Here is a 26,435-nt window from a genome sequence, read left to right as displayed (position 1 = left end):
GCAGGAGACTGCAAAGACACGAACCCACGACACCCTTCCAGGTGCACACGACCACCCACAACCCCTGCTTCCAAACACAAGACCCACCTTGACGTCTTTAAATAAACCCTAAATCTCCACAACCAACGCACACCCACACAGTCCTTTCACTCGCAAGGAACACAGCCACGCACCACCTCAGGTCCCATAAGAACACGGGTACGGCGCTGGCAAAGGCTTCTAACTACCAACCAGCTCCCCCCATGACACAGTGTAGGGCTAAGTGCACACACTTAACGGGCTGTGAGCAAGGACTTACCAATGATAACACAGGTACGACTCCCCGCGCCTGGTCCCGCAAACCTAGGGGTTACCTACAGCAGTCCTAGGTTACAGCTCCACTCCACAGCCACCCCTCCTGTACTCACTCCCTTCGCAGCATCCCCCCCAGGCACAGTAGAGCCTCCACACCCCACTCCCAGGGTGCCTCCACCCCTGCAGCTGACCCGCGGACCAAGACACCTGGACACGAAAAGGGACCTGCTGACCACCCGAGACCCCAGACAGTGAACCCAGGGCCCACAGGCGCCTGGAGCCCGGGGTGGCCAGGGACCCCTGAACACTGACTACCAACCCCTGAGCAAGGACCCTAGACTCCTGAGCGGTGACCCAAGACGTGCGGGCGGCCCAGGCCCCAGAACCCTGACCAACAACCCCTGAGCAAGGATCCCAGGCTCCTGAGCGGTGACCCCAGACCCACGGGCCGCCCCGACCCCCTGAACGCTACATATCTGAAAAGGGGTTAATGTCCAAAATAGGAGGATCTCCTTCAACTCAACAATAAGAACTCAAAAAAAAAAAAAAAAATGGACAAAGGACTTGAATAGACCTTTCTCCAAAGACCTACAAATGGCCAACAAATATAGGAAAAGTTGTTCAACATTATTAATTGTCAGGGAAATGTAAATTAAAATCACAATGAGATATTGCCTCACACCTGTTAAAATGGTGGGAGTGTTTCGCACTGCTCATCTACTACTGGGATGTATTTTGCATCTTCACCACATCGCATCCAGATGCATTGATAAGGGTTATGTTTAGTTTGTTGGGATGTGTTAACCAGTATGGCTGATATTCTGGCACATGCAAAGTGCTTGGTCATGACCACTCACCTCTAACACCTGAGAAGTGGAACGATAATGTACCCACCTAGCGGGGTTTTTTATGGATTCGGCAAGCATGAATATAAACGTTTTCCTCATAGTACCTGGTACCTACTAGAAACTATTTTATTTTTTTTTTTAAGATTTATTTATTCAGAGAGAGAGAGAGAGAGGCAGAGACACAGGCAGAGGGAGAAGCAGGCTCCATGCAGGGAGCCCGACATGGGACTCAATCCCGGGTCTCCAGGATCACACCCCGGGCTGCAGGCAGCACTAAACCGCTGCGCCACCGTGGCTGCCCACCTGCTAGAAACTAAGTGATGCAAATTCACATTCTCTATGGAGCCTGATGAACACAGCTGGGCACTCACGCTGGGTCTACTCTTCCCTCAACCGTTTTGGCTGTCAATATCTGGGTCACGGGAAACATGCTGCATTCTAAAGATCACCAGGCACTCATAATTTTACACCCAGTCTGTTTTAACTTATATTTCATGCCTGTTTCATTGCACTTGAACTATGAGCCATAGGAGTTTACTTCTTCCCTGAACAACATTTGTGTTTGGAACTTTGCAGGGTGCCCTGTGTCCTGTGTTACCTGGCTTAATTTATTCTGCCTGACAGTGATAGGAGCAGACAGTGGTCAGGCCTTGGATGTGTCCTGGAAGGAGGTAATGAAGACTCAGTGGTCCCATCCTTAAAGAACATGTGTGCCACGAGGCAGCAGGCTCACAGGTCCTGTTGACAGAGTGGACAGTGAAGCTCACCCTCTCATGGATGGCCTGAGTCTTTCATGAGCCAATGGTTACCAGTTGCCAGGGATACAATACTCACGTTAGTCTTGAGAGAGCACAACACTGCAGGATACTGAAGCAGGATGAGGGCCAAGGGAGTAACAGGGCAGAGCTCGGTCAGGAAGGCACTCCTTAAAGAGCTCCGGAAGCATTCTAGCAGGAGGAAACAGAGAATGCTAAGGCCCCAAGGTGCATTGCAAGAACAGAAAGAAGGCTGCTGCACTGGGGGGTCATGACCAAGGGCAGAGGGGCAGGCAGTGAGAGGGGGTTGGACCACATGGTGCCTGGGAAGGACACTGAGGAGTCTGGAGTTTGTTCTGAGAGCAGTGGGTGCTAAGGAGGGGAAATGAGAGGCAGGAAGGTGGTGTGAGATCATGGGGAAGAGGGATCCCCCCCCACCGGAGGAGGTGACTCACACACAGTGTCAGGGGAGAGAGTGGGATGGGCAGCAGGGCAGAGTGGGGAAGGACAGTGAGAACTGACATGCAGGGGGCCTCGTGCTGGTGTGACCCAAGGACACAGTGCGGTAGGACATATGGGCAGGCAGGACAGTCAGCAGGGCCAGACCTGAGAAGGGCCCTGTAGTGGGAGCCACTCAAGGAAGAAACCAGATTTCTCTCTCGGGAACTGTCCTCAGGTCTACTACTCTCCTGGCAGAGTCTATCCAATGGGTCAGCTCTGTTCGCACATTCTGGAGAGGACTGATCAAATGTGACGCCCTGGAGGAGAAACCATGACCTCCTAGCCACCCCACTGAGGACAGGATACCCACTCCTGTGGGGTGTCAGCCCCACCCTGCATCCAGCCACCAGATGTGATACTCCCAGACCTGTCCAGGTAAGCGTAAGAGGACCACAGACCATCCTAGGGGAATGGCTGCCCTAGAGAAGAGACAACATGAGTGTGAACAACAGATCATAACAAACAAGGGTCAGGCTCTCACAGTCATCAATATGCCCCAGGTCCCTCCCAGGCCAAAACCCTTTCCACCAAGTCACGGTGAGCCACTATCACACAGCCCCATGGAGCTCCACACATCCTCAAACACACAAACTCTCTACCTATCAGATGCCTGGTTGTGTACCCAGAACCCTCGTGCCCCAAGCAGACATACACCCCCAATCCCAATAAAATTACAGCTATGGTCTTGATGCAAAAATGCACTCCCAATCATACCCCACTAATCAAACACTTAAACACACACATCCTCATAGCCCACAAAAATCCATTCCCCCACCGTATCATTCCCCCATCAATCACACAAATCTTCAACAATAATGGACTACATTAAAACCAAACTCACATACTTAATATTAAACACGATCCCCTATTCCCAAATATACTGGAGTGTGAATGTCCACATATGTACAATGCCTCCAAAGCTCAAACACATAAATACCATCAAACGGACACACATGGGGTTTCCTACCTCTCCTACATACTCCCCAAAACAAACAATAACCTCACCACCCTGATACAAACACATACCGGTCTCCCTCTTGAGAACCTATAAATAGCATCTGTCTACACCCCCCCAATTATAGACACACAGCTCACAACACCCCAATTATAGACACAACAACAACACAACAGTTATATACACTGACAACCCAAATCTCCCAAGTCTCTCCACTCCCTAAATTCTTACCCTGACAAGATAGGTGAGTACACATATAGTGCTGAAGCCTCAAACACACAAATCTAACACACAAAGCATTAAAACACATGACCTTGCGTCTTCTCAAACGCATATATGCATATTCACAAGTCTCAAAATGCAGATCCAGCCACACACACACACACACACACACACACACACCATGCCACACCAACTGTATACTCACAGCTCTCATTGCCCCCAAATCACACATACGCAATCCCTACACATTCTTATTATGCCAAACCACCGCATACCCCAAACATAGACCCATAGGATCCCCCCATACCCGTTTATCCTGATTCATGTTTTCTCCCCAACCTCCTTCCAAACATGAAATACACACACACACACACACACACAACAATCCTTCCAACCCCTGTCCCCAACCAAGGTCTCCAGAAAAAAAAGTACTCATCAGATCATCTTAAACCTGAATGAAAAAAATATATATATATATTCATATATATGAATATATATATATCCACTTGCCTATATATATCCATTTGCCTATATATGTATCTCCAACACTTCAAGCCCCTCAAAATACACAAGAACACTTTAAAATTCATCAAATTCCTAGATACCTTACATAAATACACACACCTGCAACCTTTCATGCCCCAAACACATATACCTAAGCAACCCCCAATCCTCAAACATATAATGACTCATTAAACACTCTGAACTCACACCACAACTCAACCTGTGCGATATACACTCCACACACCCACATCAACATCCCACAAGACCATAAATATTCACAGGAACTCACACAAGCCCAGCGCATACACACCCTGCACCTCACTGGCACACACATGTACACAGAGCTCCAACCTCATGACGAGAGGTGCTGTCTACACGGCCTACAGCATGACAACCTGCTGATACCCAGTGTGGATGTTTCCACAAAGACCTGAGCTCAGAATTCTGACCCCAAGCTCCCACTTTGCTTTACAAGTAACCACTCAAAAGCTGAGCCCACAAAAAGGTAGTGACCTCCGCTTCAAGCATCTATAAGTACTCAGTGCTAACTGTCCTGCTCCCGATATCCTGCTTTCTGTGACCTGAGATGTATGATTAGTACACAGTCCTGTCATTTTATTGGGGACAGGTTATGAAGGAGACAGTCACTAGGAATCCACTCGTACGAAGAGAGGCGGTTCAAGGAAGTGATGATGGCACCTTTCCCTGAGGAAAGAGATTCACCATGAGGGAGAAAAGGCCAGTAGGAGACTCACCATAACAAAGGCCCAGAAATGCTGGGTGGGTTGTCCAAGGGAGGTGGGAGGCAGGAGGCAGCTATGTGGTCAGCTGGTGACCACATGAATCACACGGCTCCCTCTGGTGGGTTTGCAGCTCCACATGGACAGAGAGAAAGGGTCATCCCCTCTGAGAAACATGAAACTGTGATGAGCTTCCCAGCCCTAGGAGCATCTTGAACCTTCAGAAGAGAAAGGAGAGCATTTCTAATGGGTCGGGAACATCAACGCCATACCTACCCAGACCAGAACATCCAGCCTGTGGTCTCAGCCCCCAGCCCTTACTCATGGACAAAGCCTCTCCACCTCCGGCCTTGTCAGCTCACTGACCCCTAGAGGTCCTGCCCAGCCCTGAGGACTCAGGTTTCCACTGAGGCAGGCTGGTGGACAACTAGTGATCCCCAATACTCCCCACCACCCTGGGCACGTGGTTCTGCAGACTCTTACCTCCTGGACCCTGTGTGGAGGGTGTCCTTGCCTACCAATCATGTTCCAGAAAAGAGAGCTATACCTATAGCTGCCAAGGTGACTTGCAAGGGCTTGCCTGGGAGAGCATGCCCTCTGGCCTTCTGTCTAGGAATCCCTACAATGTTCTGAATACTGTCTGTCACACAACCTGACACGTGCCACCCAACATACTTGCAAAAGTTCTGCTCTGCACAGCCACAGTCCACCAGGCCTATCCATCTTGGGACCCAAATGCCAAGACCATAAATGCTGGAGGAGTGTCCACTTGCCTAACATACAGATGCCTCTGAACCCATCTGCATGAAGAACTGGAAATCATCAAATTTATGGGGGGTTCTTTGGCCTTAAAGAAGAGGCCAGCCTGATTAGGAGTAACGCAATGGTTCAAAATGACCAGAGTCAATGCACACACACAAGGACCCAAAGCTCTGGATGCCCCATTCACAATTCAGAGACACCCATATACACACCCAACGGTGCCTGCTTCAGACAGACACAAACACACCAGTGGTGTGCTGGTAAATGCTTAATAAAGGCTCTCAGAGGAAGGTGGGGAAAACTTTCATTTGAGGTTTTTACCTGGTATAAATATTCCCAGCATGACTAATTTCAAGCTACCTATCTAACATCACTAAACAGAATTAGAATAGATATGCGCCACTGACCTTCCCAAGTTAGTATGAGCCAGTTCTAGCACACCCCATCCCCTTCCATGCAAATATGTGCACACAGTCCACCTGTACCCTGAGTAGAAACTCAACTCACACCCCAGATACACACACACACAAAAACCACATGTCTATACATACACTCATATATACACACATATCATTCTCCTGAACATACGTGAACATTTTTATCCTCATTCTGACCTATCAGACACATATAGAAACACACTAGTCTTATCCAAAGAAATACGCTTTAAATACTCCTAACAACTTCATGCCCTATGAATAAACTTTGATAATTCATGCAGTTGGTGACGGATATATATACACAAACCAGCCTATATACACAAGACACATAGGAACATCTCCAGCAATCCGTTCATGAAGCAACTTCCAAATGCCAAACTGTCCCTGATGAGTAGCAGCCAGCTCTCACGTCTGCAAATACGAATAACCATATCACGTACTTCTAATACACAGAAATATAATTCTCCCACTCCCCTATAAACAGAGCCCTATCTCCCCATCAGATACAGACCTACTCACTTCCCAAAATACATAAGTAAGCCTAATGGCTCCCTCCTAAAAGTACAAACACATGGCCCCAGCAAATACTCCTTCAAATGACCATGCCCCTCGAATAAAGACACACATCCCTCCACAAGCCCCAATTATACCTACAATAATCCGGTACACAACTATGCTAACACATCACCCACACCCTGTTTCACATACACCTATAACACCACGTGACCTGCACCTACATGACCTCACACCCCTGAATTCTCACACAGAATCAACTCTTCCGTCTTGGACGATACAGATTCATACAAAACCACATCACACTGGCATATGAAGCATCTGCCAGTGCCACAAAATAGTCACTGGCTTTCCCTCTGCACACCAAAATACAAACAGGGCTCCTGACAATCAGAAAATGGAATACACAGAACCATGCAACAAGCTCTTAATACACAAATGATCCCCCTACATCGCCCACATATACAAAACCAGTATACCTAAACGAATACAGGCAGGCACCTCTCCAAACACGCCCCTCCTCACATGCACATAATCTTCCCGAATTTGCCGTTACTCACACAGGTCCCCAAGTCATGGGGGGAAATCCACATGCATCATACTCCCCCAAACAGCGAACCACCAACTCCTTGAGCCCGTATGCACTCTGACCTTAACTCCCTCCAAAACAACCCTCAACCGGCTTTCACACGCACAGGCTCCACACCCGCCCCCTCATCACAGAATGCACCTACCAATTCCCACCTGACAGCGCCTTCGAGCCCTACCTGTGCTCCACTCCCCTTGCAGCCCTACGGTCACAGCAGAACCGCCACGGCTCGCCCCACCGCCACCCAGGTCCCCCCCACGCACCGCACCAGGTCCCGCGGCTCACGACACTGAGACACAGAGGGGGACCTGTGGGCTGCGGGAGAACCCGGAACCCTCGGCGCAAACCCGAGACTCCCAAGGGCTAAATCCAGGCCCGAGGACCCCCCAGACCCCCAAACGCAGACCCCAGACCGGAGGTGCCTGATACCCCAAAGCCCTGGGCGCAGACTCCATTCCCGCAAGCACCCACACACCCGAACGCACCCCAGAGGTGCAGGCTCCCCAGGCCCCTGAGAGCAGACCCCAACCCGACGCCCTACGGCCCTCGAGACCCGCGAGGGTGGACCCCAACGACGGAGCGCGGACGAGAGACCCTGATGCAACCCAGGACCCCCAACCCGAGGACGTCCGGACCACAGACCCAAAGGGCCCCTAAGGCCCCAAATCCCCAAGCACAGACCTCAGAAACGCGAGCTCCTCAGGTCCCGAGGATGGACCCATGCATGCAAGACCCACAGACCCCCAAGGCTCTAAAGGGAGACCCCAACCGCTGAGCGGTGACCCCAGACCTGCGGCCGCCCCGGCCCCTGAACGCTGACCCCCACCCCTGAGCGGAGACCCCAGACCCGCGGGCCGCCCCGGGCCCCGCCGCCGACCCCAGGAACCGGCCTCAGCCCCGCGGGGTCCAGGCGCGCACACCTTGAACCTCCAGAGAGTCGGCCCCGGCCCGTCCCGTCCACGCCGCCAGCGCCGAGGGCCACACCACCCGCACCCGCACAGCCGCGCACGGAACACCACCCTCGGCGGCTACCCCCGAGAGCCCGGGAGCACGCCCGGCCCTCCACGCCCCACCGCGGGAGCACGAGGCCGCCCCGCGCCCCCCCCGCCCCCCCGCGCACGGCCGTCAGGACCCGCCCCCCCGCCCACGCATGCGCGCCTCCCCCACAACGAACCGACTAACGAACGCGGGGAGCCGTTGGGGGCGGGCCCAGGGCCCAGGCGTCCCGTCCCCGGTGCGCGTGCGCGTGCGGGCAGGCGCGGGGCACGTGCGGGGGAGCCCAGGAGTCCCTGCCGGAGAGGCCAACCAGAGGGTCAGGGCGCCTCGGGCCGGCACCGGGACTCCCGCACCCCGCACTCCTTGTGGCCGGGTCCCCTCCAAGCCAGCGCTCGGGAAGTGAGCCCTCGCGGTCATCACGTCCTGGACGTGCCCTCTGTAACCTTCCTCGGGACGCGGGCAAGTGCCCCTGAGCCCGAGGCCTCGCGTGTGCACAGTGCTGCTCAGCGGCCGCCCGCGTCCTGCTGCAGGTGCCCTGCACCCGCCGCGCCCCGAGCCCCGAGTTCCACGGAGGCCCTGTCCTGGCGGAGGATCCAGACCCGACCCGGAGCACTCGCAGGGGTCCTCCCGCCTCCACCGACGCAGCCTGTTAGCCTAGGGTTCCCGGTGGGCTGGTCCCGAGCTGAGCACCCGCCAGGGTCCCCGGTGGGCTGGTCCTCGGCTGTGCACCCGCCAGGGTCCCCTGTGCGGCTCTTCCGGGCTGTGCACCCACCAGGGTCTCCGGTTCGGCTGGTCCTGGGCTGTTCACCTGCCAGGGCTCCTGGTGGGCTGGTCCCGAGCTGTGCACCCGCCAGGGTCCCCGGTGCAGCCGGTCCTCGGCTGTGCACCTGCCAGGGTCCCCTGTGCGGCTGTTCTGGGCTGTGCACCCGCCAGGGTCCCCGGTGGGCTGGTCCCGAGCTGTGCACCCGCCAGGGTCCCCGGTGCAGCCGGTCCTCGGCTGTGCACCGGCCAGGGTCCCCGGTGGGCTGGTCCTCGGCTGTGCACCGGCCAGGGTCCCCGGTGCGGCTGTTCCAGACTGTGCACCCGCCAGGGTTCCTTGCAGGCCGTCCTTACACCGCGGGCGCCCACGGGGCACTCCTGGGGATATTGTAGGTGGCTCAGCAGCAGTCTGGAGCTCGCTCCCTCTTCTGTTGGAATACCCGGATGTTCAGTGGCAGTAGAAAAGGACTCAACTTTTTAATATTTGTGGAAGAAGCTCCCGTCGTCACAGCTCTTGCTGGTGCCTTGGGAGATGAGGGCTATTTCCTGGCACCGCAAACCTCCTAACCTCACACCACACACCTCCAAGCGCACGGCAGGGAGACTCCCCAGCGCTCAAGCCCCGTGTCTCCCCTGCTACCCGTAGGGTTCTGTGATGGCTGGGAGGTCATCCCTCTTCTCAGACCCGTGACCCCTGTCCACAGGTGGTTTATTCTCAGAGGTCACTGCAGGAATGCTCAGAGATCAGGGTCCAGAGATTTCTGTCACTCCCTCTACCACGAGTCCTCCCCAATTACGTTGGGGCTAATTTGCCTCCATGTGCTGCTGGACTCCAGGGAGTTCCAAGTGGTACCGAACTGACTGCAGATTTGAGACCAGATAATGTTTCCAAGTGTCATGTTTCTATCGGTGGCCCCAAGACGGCTCATTCAGAGTGTGCATCTGAGCCATGAGTGAGAATCTTGTAAAGACTTGGTCGAATGACTGGACAAGGGGGGCGGGGAGTACAAAGGACACTGCTTGCTCGAGTGCCTGAGGGCGACATTTTGCCTCAACATCTCTCTAATGGGAGGTTGTTGGTCGAAGACCGTTTCAGGCTTCCCGTGATGAAAGTTCAAGGCCTGAGAAGCGTCTCCAGGTTGTCTATTGTTTCAGTCCCCAACAGGGACTTTTGAAATAAAGTTCACTGTGATTTGCTTGAATTGCTCTCAGCTCGTGTCCCCAGCGAACGTCGAGGAAGAGGGGATAGACAGAGGGGTGCGCCTGGAGGGCCTTTTGGGCTGCGCGGTGTGCACGGCCTGGGATGTGTCCCAGAGGGACATCCTGCGTGTCTCTCGCTCCCTCAGGTGGCCGGTCGATGACTCGGACACTCGGGAAGTACTCTATGAATACTCCCTGGCCCCTGTCAGGGTGCGAGCGGGGGGAACACCGAGAAACCATGAGGAAGTTGGACGGGAATTGAGAAAATACTTTCTTACACAACTGCAGCACAGGGTGGGGGTGCGGAGGAACCCCAGGCCCGGGACTCCCAGTCCACCACCCTCCCCTGCAGGACGGCCCCTGTCACGTGTTCACACATCCCTGCCCTCCGGAGTCCACTTTCCTTTGCAGGGACAAGGAACGGTTTCAGCCCCTTCTCAGGAGTCTTGTTCAGGGCCTGCCCAGCGTGGAGCCTGCCCTCCCTCTGAACCGCCCTCTCCTTCCCCAACACCCTGCCCTCATAGGAGCTCTGCCCCCGGGACAGCGGGAGCGAAGCTGCTCTCCCAACACCCTTGGGTGCAGCCTCTGAAGTTCGCACACCTCGTCACCCTCGGCCAATCCCTAACAGTCGTCGTCTCACAAACAAAACACCAACGCTCCTTCATCTCATTGTGGCCTTGAGAAACTGACGGTGATGTGCAACATGAAAACCCGCATCGATGCGATTGTTCCTGAGGTGATACCGTGACTCCACATGCAGTTGAGCCTGGATTGCGGAAACAGGGTCTGTCCCGCAGACGGGAAACCCGCGGGCCCGTGAGCAGGGCTACCGGGGCAGACGGGCTGAGAGGAGGCTGGTGCTGAGGAAGGGATACATTCCTGGCTTTGACTCAAGGCGCACAACCATTTCACAGGTACTGATTATAACACCTAGAAAAACAGGGCTAGAGGGTGTTTTTGTGTCCTTTAGTGTCAGGAAGAGGAAGGTTTCCTGTCCCTTATTTCAGTAGTTAGCCCCACTGAGCCTAGACCGGCAGTGACGTAGGACGTGCCGAGGTCTCTTCGTGACCAGGAAGAGCCGAATGCGTTACACCTTCCTGGTGCAGATGCCGATATAATACAAAGCCCAGCTCAACGCAAAATTAGATAGAGGAGGAACAGATTTGCACTCAGAGTATATCAATAATGCTGCATGAGACACAGTTGTGGAAATAGCTGATGCCCTGTTTATCTAAAATTCCAATTCAACTGAGTGTCCATTATTTTTATTTGCTAAATCTGGCCGCCCTATTCTACAGGGTCCTCTGAATTGTAAAGGATGGGAGCGCTGCTGCTTCTACGATCTAACCTCCAGGAATACGGACAAGAGCCGCAGTGGCAGAACAAAGACAATCACTGTGCATATGAAACATATTTGGGAACCTGTATCAACGTTTAACCAGAGAGAAATATGCTTTCAGGTGTCAAAAAAGCAGAAATAGTTGCATTTACTTTTAGCCACATCCTACATGTCTCTCAAGATTTAAAGGACCAGGTGACACTGGTTTCCTGGGAGAAAGGGGCTGCGTTGCCAGGAGGAAGAGGCGGGAGGAAGAGGCGTCACAGTCCTTCCACGATGTACAGTTTGACTTTGAACCAAACAAAGGTATTGGGTATTGCTGGCTTGAAATTTTACACTAAAATAATTAAAGAGGTTAAAAATCAGTATCTGACAACAGCATCATAAGCCGGGGAACAGAACCTAGTGATGTGGGATCTCCTGTGTGTAGGCTGTGCATCCCCTTAAGAGACGGGCCTTCCCGCCCAGGGCCTCACAGGGAGGCTGGCTGGTCCCACTGCAGCCGCACAGCCCCTGACACCTCAGGGCGGTGGGCACACGGCCCGGGGCTGGAGGCCGACCTGCAGCTACACCTGCGGTACCTGCTGACACAGGCTGATTTGACACCCTCGGGTCCCCGTGGCCTTCGTAATCAGGGTCTGTGTTCCAAACTGGGTTCAGACGGTCCAGCCCCTGTTGACGTAAGTCAGGAGCCAGGTAGGAAGCGGAGTGGCCGCAGGGACTCCAGCCTGGGTTCATGGACGCCGACTGGGAGCAGGGAGGGCACCGAGGCACACGTGGTGCTGTGAATGTGGAGCACAGCCTTCCCGTCGCCCGGGAAGGCCCACCCCCGGCAGGGTGCCCCGGTATCATTTGAAAAGAACTCAGGGTTCTTGCCTACCTGCCAGAGCCTGGCTCCGGAATGTCTCCCCACCCCCACCCGGGGCCTGGCCCTCGGCCCCTCCCCCGGGCAGAATGTCCTGAGTCCTACATTCTACCCGTTTAAATTCAAACTTTTCACTCCTCAACCTGCATCCTGAGCGTCTGCTGCAGCAGGTCACAGGGTGGGTCCTGCACGGGACTCCTCTGACTGTGGAGGCTGCCCTGCGGCAGCAGCCCTGCTGGGGGGATGGCGACAGGAGGAGGTAAGGCTGTAGGCGGGTGGATGGGGCAGATCTGGGCGGGCCTCAAATCCCTGGGATCCAACTGTGACGCTGGACCGGGCTGTGGGTGGGGTGAGGTGGAGGAAGGGGAGCTTGCTGGGCTGCGGGGGTCAGAGTCAGGGTCCCCGAGGCTGCCTCTCGTGGGCAGGCCGGAGCCCGGAAAGCTGTGGTCTTCCCTCCCAGGCGGCAGGGGAAAGGGGCTGCACATCCTCCCTATAGAGTCCCCACGTGGGAGGGTCCCTGCTCTGCCCCCGGGGACCCAGGGGCCCAGGGGCCCTCGGAGCCGGCTGCCACTCCCTGACTCCATCGCCCTTTCCTTCTGTCCACAGCGTTTCCAGTGCTGCGGCCCCACGTGGCCACGGACATGGGCGCCTTTGCGTCTCCTTTCCCATCCCAGCCGTTTCCCGCACCCCGTCACGGCATACCCCACCGGTCCTCCTGGGCGCTGCCCCCGCCGCCCCTCCTGAACCTGCCCTTCCCCGCCAGTGGCCCCCTGGAGCTGCCATCCTTCCCCAGCATCCCGCTGGTGGCAGGAGACGCTGGCCACGGCCCTGGGGGCCCCGGGACCTGCAACGTCATTGTGCAGGTCGGGTCAGAGCAGGGGTCATTGGAGCCCCTCCAGACTCAGAACATCGTCCTGACCCAGGCCCCCCCCACCTGGAACTCGGCGGGGACACTCTGTGGGGGCGCTGCGTGTCCCACACCCGTGTTCCTGGCGGCCTCTGTGATGGTACCCGGCGTACCCGCCTCGGCCTTTGGGGGCTCCCAGGTCGGCCAGGGAATCTCAGCGCCAGGCCCTCTGGCTGCGGCTCTGCCACCAGCGGCCCCGCTAAGCGCCCTGGAGCACTTCGTAAACACCGGGCCGCCGCCCCCCGGGGCTGGCAGGGAGGGCAGCGGAGCCAGCAACCCGAGCACTGCGTCGTCGCCCAAGGACTCCTGTAACCCCAGGAGCGTTTATGAGAACTTCAGGCGCTGGCAGCGCTTCAAGTCCCTGGCCCGCAGGCACCTGCCACAGAGCCCCGACGCCGAAGCTCTGTCCTGCTTTCTCATGTGAGTACCTGGGGCCCGTGGCATCCCCCCCACCCGGGGGACCTGGGACAATGCGTGGCGGGCAAGGCGTGAGGGGGGGCCACTCCGGGGAGGCACCTCTGGTCCGGTGACCATCTCAGCGGACCCCCAACCCCGGGGAGCCTAGCCCACTTGACCTTGACCTTCCATGGGCCTCATGGTGCCATTGGCTGGGGCCTCGGGGGCCAGAGGGCCCCACAAGAGAGGAGGACCCCCAACCCCCGGGGAGCCTAGCCCACTTGACCTTGACCTTCCATGGGCCTCATGGTGCCATTGGCTGGGGCCTCGGGGGCAGAAGGGCCCCACAAGAGAGGAGGGCCTCTGTAGTCCTGTCTCCTGGGAACACAGGATGGGGCCTCTCATGTGGAGGGGATGGCCCATCAGGTGGTATCGGCCACCAGGCCCTGCAGAGGCCACATGCAGCCCCATCCTCGATGTCCCAGAGGATGGCAGTAGGAAGGGGAGGCCCAGGCTTGGGAGGGGTCAGGGCGTGGGCTCCCTCCTCAGGGACTGGCACCGGCCTGCCTGCCTCTCTGTGGCCTCTGGGTCCCTCCTGAACTCAGGGGGACGGCCCTTCCCTCTGAGGACGGGGCTCCTGTTCTGGCCCAGGAATGTCAGGACTGTTGTTGTGAAAGGCAGAGGCCAGGAGGAACGAGCCCCGAGCCCCGAGCCCAGCCCGGCATCCCTGCCGAGGGGGCCAGGGGATGGTCAGCTGTGCTCCCGGGCAGGGGTGGGGGCGGGGCCGGCCAGGACGGCTGGCTGCTTCGTGCAGTCACCTGCCAGCTCTGGGCCACGTGGGTGGGGGTGCGCTCTGCTGTCCTGGGGGCGGGGCCTGGATCCATGGAGCCCTGAGCCCTGAGCCCTGACCCCATGGCTTGCAGCCCGGTGCTGCGGACCCTGGCCCGCCTGAAGCCCACGATGACGCTGGAGGAGGGCGTGTGGTGGGCCGTGCAGGAGTGGCAGAGCAAAAGCAACTTCGACCGGCTTATCTACTACGAGATGGCGGGAAAGTGAGTCAGGGTCCCCTGCCCAGGGCTGGGGGGGAGTCCAGGCCCAGGCCAGGGTCAAGGGGTGCCGGAGCTCGGCCCAGTGGGGCCCCCTCACCTCCCTTCCTGGATCCCACCCTCCCCTGCTCTTGACTCACCCCTGCTTCCACCAGCTGGCCTGGGAATGGGGGGTGACCCCAAGTTCCCCATGGTCGGACTCCCTGCGAGGGAGCGTGGGGGAGGGGCTGCACATCCAGCTGACTGCCTCCTTGGGGGCCGGGGTCACGGCCTCCCCTCCAGGCCCCGCCTCTCCTGGTCCCTCCACCTGCTGCCAACTTAGGGGGCTCCCCGGGGGGCCCCCCCCCTCAGTGTGGCTGGGCCTCCTCACCCCCAGGTTCATGGAGTTTGAGGCGGAGGAGGAGATGCAGATTCAGAAGTTGCAGTGGGTGAAGGTGGCCCAGGGCCTGCCTCCTTCAGCCCCCCTGAAGCCTGAACTGCGGGGGCCCCCGGCCCGAGGGACGGCCCCACAGCCAGGTACGGACCCACATTCCCATGGGAGCTGTGGCCACAACAGGGTCTGGGGCAGCCGCTGTCCCCCAGGCCTGTCTTCTCCCTCACGTGGACGTGGCCACAGAGAGCCTGGAGTCTCAGTGCCCGGTGTCAGGACGGGTCCCAACCTGGAGAACTTCTCCTGTCCCCCCTCCCGTAGGGGGCCCTCCAACAAGTCTGCCTGGGACGTGGGCTGCGTGGGGAGACCCTTGGAGCATTGGGGGGGTCACATCCGCTCCCCCTATGGCTCTCAGATGCTCCCCCCTCCGGTCCCCCGTCCCATGGGGGCTGTGGTCTCAGGAGGTCCCGCCCCCCCCACTTACCTCTGAGCCCCCCCCACCCCCCCGCCGCCCTCCCAAGGCGCTGCTGGAGCCCCTCACGCCCCCTTCCTCCATCCTGCTCTGTCTCAGCGTGCATTCCCAGGAAGGCGGGTTCCAGGGCCAAGCCATCCCGCCGGCAGCCACACAGACCCCGGCGGCCCCGAGACAACAAGGCGCCCAAGGAGATCCCCCCTGAGGCCGTGAGAGAGTACATGGACATCATGGACGGGCTGCTGGGGCCTGCCCTCTCTGCCCCGGGGGGCCCAGTGGCTGAACGGGGAGAGGACGGAAAGGAGCCACAGTGGGACGGGGACCCGGGTCTCCTGAGCTACATTGACCAGCTGTGTTCCCAGGAAGACTTCATCACCAAGGTGGGTTGGCCCGCAGCCTGCTGTCTAGAAGGTTCCCGGATTGGCCTCCAACACGGGGATCGGGGCTGCGCCCAGACCTCTGGCACAAAGCTCCGTTCCGTGTTCCTGAGCTGCGTGTGTGCTTGTCTGTGTGCCTGTGCATGCGTGTGTATGCCTGTGTGTGTCCATGCAGGCATGTGTGTATACTGTGTGTTTGCATGCATGTGTGTTCGTGCACGTATGCCTATGTGTGCATACGTGTGTGTACCTGTGTGCATGCAGGTGGGCGTGCAGGTGTGTGGGTATGTGCTTGTGTGTGTGTGTGCCTTTATGTCTGTGTGCACACCAGTTTGGGGGTGTGTGTGCATGCCCGTATCCACTGACTGTGATGTTAAATCATCCGGCCTTTGGAGAAGAATGGGGGGATCCGCACCTTCCAGGGTTCCTGCAGCACATCCTGGCCCCAGGGGCTCCTGCCAAGCTTACCCACACCATTCCTCTGTCCCAGGTGGAGGCAGTCATCCACCCTACGTTCCTGGCGGAACTGCTTTCCTCGGAAACTCAGCTGGACCTTCAGGCCCTCGCTGAGAAACTGGAACAGGAGGAAGGATTGAGCCTTGCAGAGGTGAGCCTGGGGAGGGAGGGCACCAGGTGAGCCAGGGGAGGGAGGGGACCAGGTGAGCCACAGGAGGGAGGGGACCAGATGAGCCTGGGGAGAGAGGGGACCAGGTGACTGGGAGGGAGGGGACCAGGAGGATGTCAGGAGAGCCACAGCCCCCAGGGCCCCTCTCCCCCTCCCCCTGATGCCACCATCCCCCCTCCCCCCTCACACCTGTGTGGCCACCTGATATCACCTCCTTCCTTCCAGCTGGTGGAGAAAAGACTGGCGGCCTTGAAGGTGGAGGCTGGCGTGCGGACCCCCCCGCATCACTGCACAGCCGGGTGGGGCTCCGGTCCTGAGTGTGAGGCAGGTGCCCAGCTGGGGGCGGGCGGCGGAGCCTGCGCCCCGGAGACGGCCGGCCAGGAACCCCAGAGGCACAGCCGCGCGCACACGCACCTGTCGAGGCCCAGAGCTTTTGCTGGCTCCCCGCGACGACCAGAGCCCCCTGCGCCGTGGGCCTCCCCTCCCCAGGGTCAGAGGGGCGCCTCCCTTGGCCCCAGCTCCCGGGGAGCCCCCGTTCTCAGGGAGTCCCCTCCCTCCCGGGACCCTGGGGGGCCCGTGGTGGGCTCCAGTGAGGACGAGGAGCTGCCCAGCCTGGCCTTCCTCCTGGCCTTGCAGCACAGCCTGCTGCCCTGGGAGTTCTCCCAGAGTCCCACGCCCGACCGCCACCTCCCCAGCCCCGCACGGCGGAGGACCCCGTCTCCCCAGAGGAGAGGTCTGGGCCCCGCCGCTCCCTTGGCCCCCAAGTCCTGGAAGCGGGCTCTGTGGGGGGGCCCAGACCCTGCAGGGAAGACACCCCTCCCTGGGGCCCACCTCAGGGGCTCTGGGCAGCCGGCCAAGGCCAAGGCCGTGAGGCCGCTTCACCCCTCACAGCCTCCAAAGAGAAGGTGTGACCCCTTTCCGATGGGGAGCAGGAGGAAGCGCCACTGCAGCCAGTAGGGGGGGTGCCCTCTGCCCCTGCCTGGGGCCCCCTGCAGCCTTGAGCGGCCTCCTCACCTGGGCTGGTCCTGCCCAGGGGGGCAGAGAGAAAGGGAGGGAAGGAGGGAGGGAGGGAGGGAGAGGAAAAGGGAGGGAGGGAGGGAGGGACCCGGTGGCAGCCCCCTGGGCACTGTGTGCACATTGGGAATAAAGATGGTTGTTTTGGGAAAGGCTCCACGCTGCCTTCCTGGGGGCGTCCAGGTTGTGCCCGACAGGGGCCCACACACGAAGGAAGGGCCTGAGGGGGCCTTCTGGGGCTTCGGTCACCATTCCACTTCCCCACCAGGGAGGATGAGGCAGAGCCTCCAGCCCGGGAATCCTCAGCTCCTGTGGGGCTCCTGGCGTGGGGGCCTCTGGCCTTCTGGTTGGAGGAGCATCTTCTAGTCCCGGTGCGGGGGTTGCTACAACAGGAGGGACTGTGGGGGATCCTATGGTCCCCAAGAGGACGGACACGGGGATGGATGAGGGAGGCTTGGGGGGGGGGGTGGCGCTGCCCCGCTGTGCATGCAGGAATGACTGCCCTGGGGTGGACACCAGGGCCCTGGCGGGATTTCTGGGCCACACCATCTCCTCCGGCCACGTGAGGGGCCCATCATGCTGTGGTGGCAGTGCAAGGGGACTGGCCAGGGTCCCTGGGTCTTCAAGGACACTCCTGGGTACTGCTCCCCCTTCCTGGGGGCCCCCTGCATGAACAGATGAGGACACACACTTGTATTCACGCGGGAAGCAGTTCCTACTGACAGCCCGTGACCCACACACAGGAGCACAGCCCACCTGGAGGGCGGTGGGGCCAGGCGTCCACAGCTCCAGGGCCGGTGGGGGCTGGGACCCAGGCTGAGAGGCCCTCCTCATGGCCCCCCCGGTATACCCCGCTGGCACAGACCCCCCCACATACATCAGAGAGGGCTTCTGCTTAGCTGGTGACAGTGAGCTGAGCAGAGACTGGGAGACAAAAGACCCCAGGAGGAGATCCCACTGCCCCACTACTGCCCTGCTCTCCTGTCCCCCATCTGCTCACCACCCTCACCGGGTGCTCTAGCTCCCTCCGTCCCCTGCCCTCCCCCAGATGCTCTGGTCCCAGGAGTGAGCACCCTGGCCCTCAGCCTGCTTCCCTCCTGGCCGATGCCTCCCGTCCAGGGTCTGGGTCCTGGGGCCTGTGTGGGGTTGAGCGTGGCCCCTGACCGCTCACCACACACAGATGTGCTGGCCCTGCAGCAGGATGGGCCGAAGGCCTTCCAGGTCCTAGGGACACTTGGCTCTCTGCCTGCCCTCCTCCCCACCCCCAGCCAAGAGCTCGGTGAACATAGGGACTCGTGCGGGGCCTTGTCCTGCTCCACAGGATCCGCAGGCCGCCCCCAGGGGCTCCCCCACGTCCTTCCCTTCCTGTCCAGGCAGGCAGTGCTGGCAAGGCCCCCACCCTCCTGTCCCCCCAAAGGGGAAGTTTCCTCTGGGCCTCACTCCCCGCTGCTGCTCTTCCCCATCCAGCTGGGTCTCCAGAGAGAGGACTGGGCTCAGGCGCCCAGCAGATGCACACCATGTGGGGGGCTGGTCGGAGGTGCCCCCTGTGCGTGTCACCCCACTCTGTCCCCGCCCACAGCGTGCACACAACAGGTGCTGGATCCTAATGCTGTGGGGGAAGACCTGCCTGATTTCTTTAGGAAATAGGAGATCGACCCAGGTGCTGGATGTGACTCCAGGAGTCCCAAGGGCCCTTCCCTCTGGGATGCCTCGTGTGCACGCCTGGGCCCTTGGTGCTCCTTTCAGTAGCATGTCCTGGGATTGGGCTGTGCCGTCTCAGGGCTCATCGTCCCATCCTCCCCGAGTCTCTGAAGCTCAGATTCCTCCCTCATTCCATGGTCTGTCCTTTGGAATGTACTTTGTCTTGGTTCATTCTGAAGGTCACGTTTCAGGGACATGTGCTGTGGGGGAGCGTACAAACCATATGGGCATTAAGTGTTGTTCCCCAACCACACACACCAACTACAGAGGCTCCCCTGTCTGTAGGGCTCCTAACTGATTCTTGCAGGGGGTCATCACCGTCAGCCAATCCCGTCCTGTTGCACAGTCTGCGAGCAGGAACCAAGCAGATGCTGGTTCTCTCGTGCTCCTTCCTAATGAAGAGAAAGAGAGCCCCTGAGGCACTAATCCCACAGCCCCCTGCCAATGCTGCCCTGTGGAGGCCCCAGATCCAGCTGCTGGACACTGACCTCCCCACTCCGTGATGCGTTTGCATCTCCTCCCCATGAATCTAGGGGATCCAACCAGGGTCCACAGTCACCGTCGGCCTGCATCACGCTCATGTGTTATTTTCTTCTTTAATGAAAATGGGTAAAATGGGCCTTAAGAGATGTTTTTGACCACAAACGCAAACTACAGAGGGATCCTTAAGAATGTTTATATTATCAGGTTCTTGAAAGTATATAAATAGAATAATTTTTCTGCCATCTAGCAATATGTTAATATGAAGCCAATCAAATGTAGATTCTTCCCCTATGTATTGTGCTGAAGTAAAGTCTCAAAAGCATATACAAACACCAACCTGTGGTGCTGGGAGCATGGTGGTGTCATCGAGCCAACTGGGCGTTTCAGGTCACACCCCATTCTTCACTCTCTATATACCTGGATGTTGGCTTTTCGGGATCCCTTGTGCTGTCCTAGAAAGAAATGGACCTTCTACTGCTCTTGTCTCTGTACTTCTCATAAATATGTGTCTTGTAGCCTGGGGTTCATGTTTTGGGGCATTCCCTGTTCATTACTTAGCAGGTGCAAAATATTGAGCATCTCTAGATAAAATGACATTAAATAGTTTTCTCCAGGGTCCTCGATGTCTAGTTGGTTAAGCATCTGCCTTTGGTTCAGGTAATGATCTCAGGGTCCTGGGATTCAGTCCCATGCCGGGCTCTCTGCCTAGTGGAGAGTCTCCTTCTTCCTCTCCCTCTTTCTCTATTATTTCTCTCTCAAATAAAGAAATTTTTAAGAAATAAGAGTTTCCAGGGATGAGGCAAGATGGCAGAAGAGTGGGGAACCGCGTTTCATCTGGTCCCTTGAATTTAGCTGGTTAACTATCAAAGCATTCTGAATGGCCATGAATTCAACCTGCGATGTAAGAAAAGACTATCTGGAATTCCACACATAGAAAAGGGACCATTTTTTGCAAGGTAGGAGATGCAGAGAAGTGAATTTGAGGGGAGATATCAGAAGATAAATGGCAAGTGTGGAAGCCTCTGTAAGCCCACTACTGTAAAGTGATATAGCCCCAGAGGGCAAGATCAGACCTCTTAGAAATCTGCTGTAGTGAGAGACATCTCTGCCAAAAAGGTGCTCAGGTGTTGAAAGGGCAGAATTCTAGGTGGGACAGTGGGATCTCGGGATCTCTGGAGTCACAGAATTAGTGGGATTACCTGAGCTGGTGGAGTCCCCAAGCAGTAGTGTGGGAGACTGGTTGGGGTCCAGGATCATAGAAGGGGGCTCTCAACTTGGTTCTCCACAGATGTAGAGCCAGGGCCAATCAGGTGACCGCTCTGCACTTGGGGAACCTGCAGAGTGCTGGAATGTGGGGATCCTCCACCATCCCCTGTGAAGTGTGGAGCGGGTGCACAAGTGACCAGGCAACAGCCCCAGGGTGGAGGCCCTGAATGGGGTCTATGCCAGGTGACTCTCTGCCTTCCCCTGGGAGGGACAGAGCAGGTGCACACAGGATTTGGTGACCATGTGCATTAAACACCTACAAAGTGCATTAAGGCAAGACACTCTGGCTTCCCCCCAGTAAGATCAGTGTGGGCACACCCTGCAGGAGTCTGCAGACTGTGGCACACACAAAGGTGAAGACCTGAGGATTTACTGAAGAGGGAATCTGTGATCTTTTAGCTCTGGAGCTAGAGATTGGGATGCAACCATTTTTATTCTGGCCTTCTAAGGAGGTAAGGAAAGCCTTCAGGGAACAAAAGCCACACTGAGGACCAGCTTACACTGAGTGCAGGCCCCTTGCAAGGGGCAGTGCAACTCTTCCCAGACACAGACACCTGAGAAGCAACACAGCAGGCCCCTCCCCCAAAAGGCCAGCTGGAAAAACAGGTGCACAGCAAGTTTACAGACCCCACAAGAATGTAAAAATCCAGCGCTAGGGAAAATAGTATATAGAATTTGATGTTTCTTCTCGTGATCTGTTTATCTCTCTGTTTAAAATTTTCCAATTTTTTTCTTTTTTCCTTTTTCCAATAGTTTCTTATTTTACCATCTCTTTGTTTTTTAATTCTTTTTTTAATTTTCATTTTTTTACCACTACATTTTATAGATACATATTTCATTTTTGGCTTCCTTTCACTCTGTTCAATTTTATTTTTGTGTATATGTAAGTTTTGCTTTCTTTGTAGTTTTGGGATTTAGTTTTGAGGGCATTGTGTATCTTGTAGCATACACACCAAAATGTAGTAAGGAAGAAGCGGATCACCCTGTTTTGTCTAACCTGTGAGGTTACATTCTCTCTTCCCTACTTTTTTTCCTTTTCATTTTTTTATCATGCTTTTTCATCGTTTTTCTTTTTTTCTTTTTATCGTTTTTCTGTTTTGCTTACTGACTTCATCAGATTTGTCTACTGTGTAACTTGTTTGAGTAGTGGTTGATATTTTTGATTCTGTTCATTTGTTCATCCAATCTTCTTTGGACAAAATGACTAGGAGGAATTCACAACAAAAGAAAGAACCAGAGGTAAAACTCTGCCACATATCTAATCAATATGGATTTAGGTGAAATGTCAGAGATGGAATTGAGGATAACAATTATAAAGTTACTAGCTGGGCTTGAAAAAAGCATAAAAGACACTAGAGAATCTCTTACTGTAGAAATGAGATCTAATCAGGCAGAAATTAAAAATACTCTAACTGAGGTGCAGTCTAAACTGGATGCTCTAACTAGGGTAAAAGAGGCAGAAAAGAGAGAGAGTGGCATAGAAAACGAGTTGATGGAAAGGAAGGAAACTGAGAAAACAGAGAGAAACAACTAATAGCACATGATAAAAGGCTTCAAGAAATCAATGATGCCATGAAAAGAACCCACATCAGAATTATTGGAGTGTCTGAGTGAAGAGAGAGACAGAGACAGAAAGCATGAGCACCAGAAGGTATATTGGAACAAATCACAGCTGAGATCTTCCATAATCTGGGGAAGGAAACAGGCATTCATATCCTAGAGGTAAGGAGGACCCCTCCCAAAATCAACAAAAGCAGACCATCACCCTGACATACAATAGTGAAGTTTGCAAATTTCAGAGATAAAGAGAAAGTCATAAAAGCAGCTCGAGACAAAAGATCCCTAACCTACAGGGGTAGGAACATTAGATTGACAGCAGACCTATCAACAGAGATCTGGCAGGCCAGAAAGGACTGCCCTATATTTAGGGCACTAAATGAGAAAAATATGCAGCTAAGACTACTTTATCCAGGAAGGCTTTCATTCAGAAAGGAAGGAAAGATAAAGAGATTCTGTCCAGGATAGACAGAAACTGAAAGAATATGTGACCACCAGAGCAGCCCTGCAAAAAAAATAAAAAAAATTAAAAAAATTAACAAGGCTCTCATAAGCAAAGAGGGAGCCCAAAGAAACAGAGATAATCTGCAGAATCAGGGACTGTACAGGTAATACAATGGCACTAAATTCATATTTTTCAATGGTTACTCTGAATGTGAATGGGCTAAATGCTCCAATTAAAAGACACAGGGTATCAGAATGGGTAAAAAGCAAGACCCACCCACCAGTTAAATGCTATCTACAAGAGACTCATTTTAGATCTAAAGATACCTTCAGGCTGAAAATGAGGGGGTGGAGAACAATTTACCATGCAAATGGACCTCCAAGCAAAGATAAGGTAGTGATTCTCATATCACATCATTTACATTTTAAACCAGACTGTAATAAGAGATGAAGAAGACCTAACAATTATATTTATGCCCCTGATGTGGGAGCAGCCAATTATATCAACCAATTAATAACCAAAGTAAAGAAACACATAGATAAGATTACATTATAACAGGAGACTTCAACACTCCACTCTCAGCAAGGGACAGGTTATCTAAGCAGAAGATCAACAGATAAACAGTGCTTTGAATGACACACTGGACCAGATGGGCTTCACAGATATGTACAGAACTTTCCATCCTAAAGCAATGGAATACACATTCTTCTCAACTGCACATGGAACATTCTCCAGAACAGACCACACCCTGGGTCACAAGTCAGGTCTTAACCAATACCAAAAGACTGAGATTATTTCCTGCATATTTTCAGACCACAATGCTTTGAAACTAGAACTCAATCACAAGAAGAAATTTGGAAGGAACTCAAACACTTGGAGGTTAAAGAGTATCCTACTAAAGAATGAATGGGTCAACCTGGAAATTAGAGAAGAATCAAACAGATTCATGCAAACTAATGAAAATGATTGCACAACTGTTCAAAACCTTTGGGATACAGCAAGGAACTAAGAGGGAAATACACTGCAATGCAAGTCTGTCTCAAAAAATTGGAAAAACAAGCTCACCTTACACCTAAAGGAGCTAGAGAAAGAACAGCAAATAAAGCCTAAACCAAGCAGAAGAGAGATAATAAAGATTAGAGCAGAACTCAATGAACTAGAGACCAGGAGAACAGAACAGATTGGCAAAACTAGGATCTGGTTCTTTGAAAGAATAAGATCAATAAACTCCTAGCCATACCTATTAAAAAGAAAAAAGACAAATTAATAAAATCAGGAATGAAAGGGGAGCTCACAACCAACACCAAGGAAATACAAACGATTTTAAGAATATATTATTAGCAACTATATGCCAACAAACTAGGCAATCCGGAAGAAATGGATGTATTTCTGGAAACTTACAAACTACCAACACTGAAACAGGAAGAAATAGAAAACCTGAACAGACCCATAACCAGCAAGGAAATTGAAGTAGTCATCAAAAACCTCCCAAGAGGGATCCCTGGGTGGCGCAGCGGTTTGGCGCCTGCCTTTGGCCCAGGGCGCGATCCTGGAGACCCGGGATCGAATCCCACATCGGGCTCCCGGTGCATGGAGCCTACTTCTCTCTCTGCCTGTGTCTCTGCCTCTCTCTCTCTCTCTCTCTCTCTCTGTGTGACTATCATAAATAAAAAATTAAAAAAAAAAAAACCTCCCAAGAAACAAGAGTCCGGGACCAGATGGCTTCCCATTTATTTTTTTAAAAGATTTTATTCATTTATTCATGACAGAAACACACACACATACACACACACACAGAAAGAGAGAGGCAGAGACACAGGCAGAGGGAGAAGCAGGCTCCATGCAGGGAACCCGACATGGGACTCGATCCTGGGTCTCCAGGATTACACCCCAGGCCAAAGGTGGCGCTAAACTGCTGAGCCACCAGGGCTGCCCTCTACCAAACATTTAAATAAGAAATAATGCCTATTCTACTGAAGCTGTTCCAAAAGATAGAAATGGAAGGAAAACTTCCAAACTCGTCTGAGGCCAGCATTCCCTGGATCCCACAACCAGACAAAGATCCCATCAAAAAGAATTACAGACCAATATCCCTGATGAACGTGGATGTCAAAATACTCACCAAGATGCTAGCCAATAGGATCCAACAGCACGTTAAAAGGATTATTCACTAGGACCAAGTGGGATTTATTCTTGGGATGCAAAGGTGGTTCAACATTCACAAATCAATCAATGTGGTAGATCACATTAAAAAGAAAATATAAGAACCATATGATCCTCTCAATTGATGTAGAAAAAGCATTTGACAAAATACAGCATCCTTTCTTGATTAAAGCTCCTCAAAGTATAGGGATAGAGGGAACATACCTCAATATCAGAAAAGCTCACAGTGGATATCATTCTCAATGGGGAAAAACTGAGAGCTTTGCTCCTAAGATCAGTAACACAATAGGGATGCCTACTTTCACCACCATTGTTCAATATAGTACTAGAAGTCCTAGCCTCAGCAATCATATGACACAAAGAAATAAAAGAAATTTAAATTGGCAAAGAAGAAGTCAAACTCTTACTCTTCACAGATGACATGGGACTGTTTGTGGAAAACCCAAAAGATTCCACCTCAAAATTGCTAGAACTCACTCAGCAAACCAGCAATATGGCAGGATACAAAATCAATGCACAGAAATCAGTGGCATTTCTATACACTAACAATGGAATTGAAGAAAGAGAAATTAAGGAATTTATCCCATTTACAATTGCACCCAAAACCATAAGATACCTAGGAATAAACCTAGCCAAAGAGGTAAAGGATCTGTGCTCTAATAACTACAGAATAATTATGAAAAAAATTTGAGGAAAACACAGAGATAGAAAAACATTCCATGCTCATGGTAGGAAGAACGAATACTGTTAAAATGTCTATGCTTCCCAGAGCAATCTACATAACCAATGCCATCCCTATCACAATGCAATTGACATTTTTCAGAACTGGAGTAAATAATCCTAAGATTTATATCAAACCAGAAAAGACTTTGAATTGCCAGAGGAATATTGAAAAAGAAAACCAGAGCCAGGGGCATCACGATGCCAGATTTCAAGCTGTATTTCAAAGCTGTGATCATCAAGACAGTATGATACTGACACAAAAACAGACACATAGATCAATGGAACAGAATAGAGAACCCAGGAATGGGCCCTCAACTCTATGGTCAACTAAAATTTGACAAAGCAGGAAAGAACATCCACTGAAAAAAGGACAGTCTCTTCAATAAATGGTGCTGGGAAAATTGGACAGCCATGTGCAGAAGAATGAAACTAGACCATTCTCTTAAACCAGACACAAAAATAGACTCAAAATGGATGAAAGATCTAAATGTGAGATAGGAATCCATCAAAATCCTAAAGGAGAGCATGGATAGTGACCTTTGTGACTTCGGCCACAGCAACTTCTTGCAAAACCCATTTCTAAAGGCGAGGGAAACAAAAGTGAAAATGAA

At 54.1% G+C, this 26,435-nt stretch overlaps 1 protein-coding gene and 3 long non-coding RNA genes across 6 annotated transcripts; 1 reads left to right on the top strand and 3 right to left on the bottom strand.

The window, feature by feature from the left end:
• Positions 1–1,281: 1,281 nt before the first annotated feature.
• On the bottom strand, positions 1,282–8,198 carry LOC112644888 (uncharacterized). Of its 3 annotated transcripts, none has more exons than XR_003126859.3 (5): positions 5,303–7,921; positions 4,835–5,037; positions 2,504–2,817; positions 1,977–2,089; positions 1,282–1,880 (listed from the first exon to the last, which is right to left on the bottom strand). It is a non-coding gene; the product is annotated as an uncharacterized LOC112644888 (long non-coding RNA). The 3 variants fall into 3 exon arrangements; XR_003126858.3 differs by lacking the exon at positions 5,303–7,921 and adding an exon at positions 8,041–8,198 and having other exon boundaries at positions 1,286–1,880; positions 2,504–2,812; XR_003126856.3 differs by lacking the exon at positions 5,303–7,921 and adding an exon at positions 8,041–8,198 and having other exon boundaries at positions 1,287–1,880.
• A 3,340-nt stretch (positions 8,199–11,538) lies between these two features.
• LOC118351342 (uncharacterized) lies at positions 11,539–15,453 on the bottom strand. Its single transcript, XR_007401670.1, has 2 exons — positions 11,996–15,453; positions 11,539–11,751 (listed from the first exon to the last, which is right to left on the bottom strand). It is a non-coding gene; the product is annotated as an uncharacterized LOC118351342 (long non-coding RNA).
• LOC112644884 (NUT family member 2G-like) lies at positions 11,661–17,524 on the top strand. The gene is made up of 7 exons (XM_025423622.3): positions 11,661–12,538; positions 12,886–13,606; positions 14,506–14,634; positions 15,005–15,144; positions 15,570–15,850; positions 16,338–16,454; positions 16,698–17,524. Exons 1-7 carry the CDS (start codon positions 12,523–12,525, stop codon positions 17,427–17,429), a joined length of 2,136 nt encoding a protein of 711 aa, XP_025279407.3. The 5' UTR covers positions 11,661–12,522; the 3' UTR covers positions 17,430–17,524.
• Positions 17,525–17,568: 44 nt separating this feature from the next.
• LOC118351343 (uncharacterized) lies at positions 17,569–19,803 on the bottom strand. The gene is made up of 3 exons (XR_004806643.2): positions 19,676–19,803; positions 19,483–19,579; positions 17,569–19,387 (listed from the first exon to the last, which is right to left on the bottom strand). It is a non-coding gene; the product is annotated as an uncharacterized LOC118351343 (long non-coding RNA).
• Positions 19,804–26,435: the final 6,632 nt, after the last annotated feature.

This window comes from Canis lupus, chromosome 1, assembly GCF_003254725.2.
Source record: "Canis lupus dingo isolate Sandy chromosome 1, ASM325472v2, whole genome shotgun sequence".
NCBI classification, from domain to species: Eukaryota; Metazoa; Chordata; class Mammalia; order Carnivora; family Canidae; genus Canis; species Canis lupus.
Note: the sequence above shows the minus strand (reverse complement) of the source record. Positions and strands in the feature narration are given on the sequence as shown.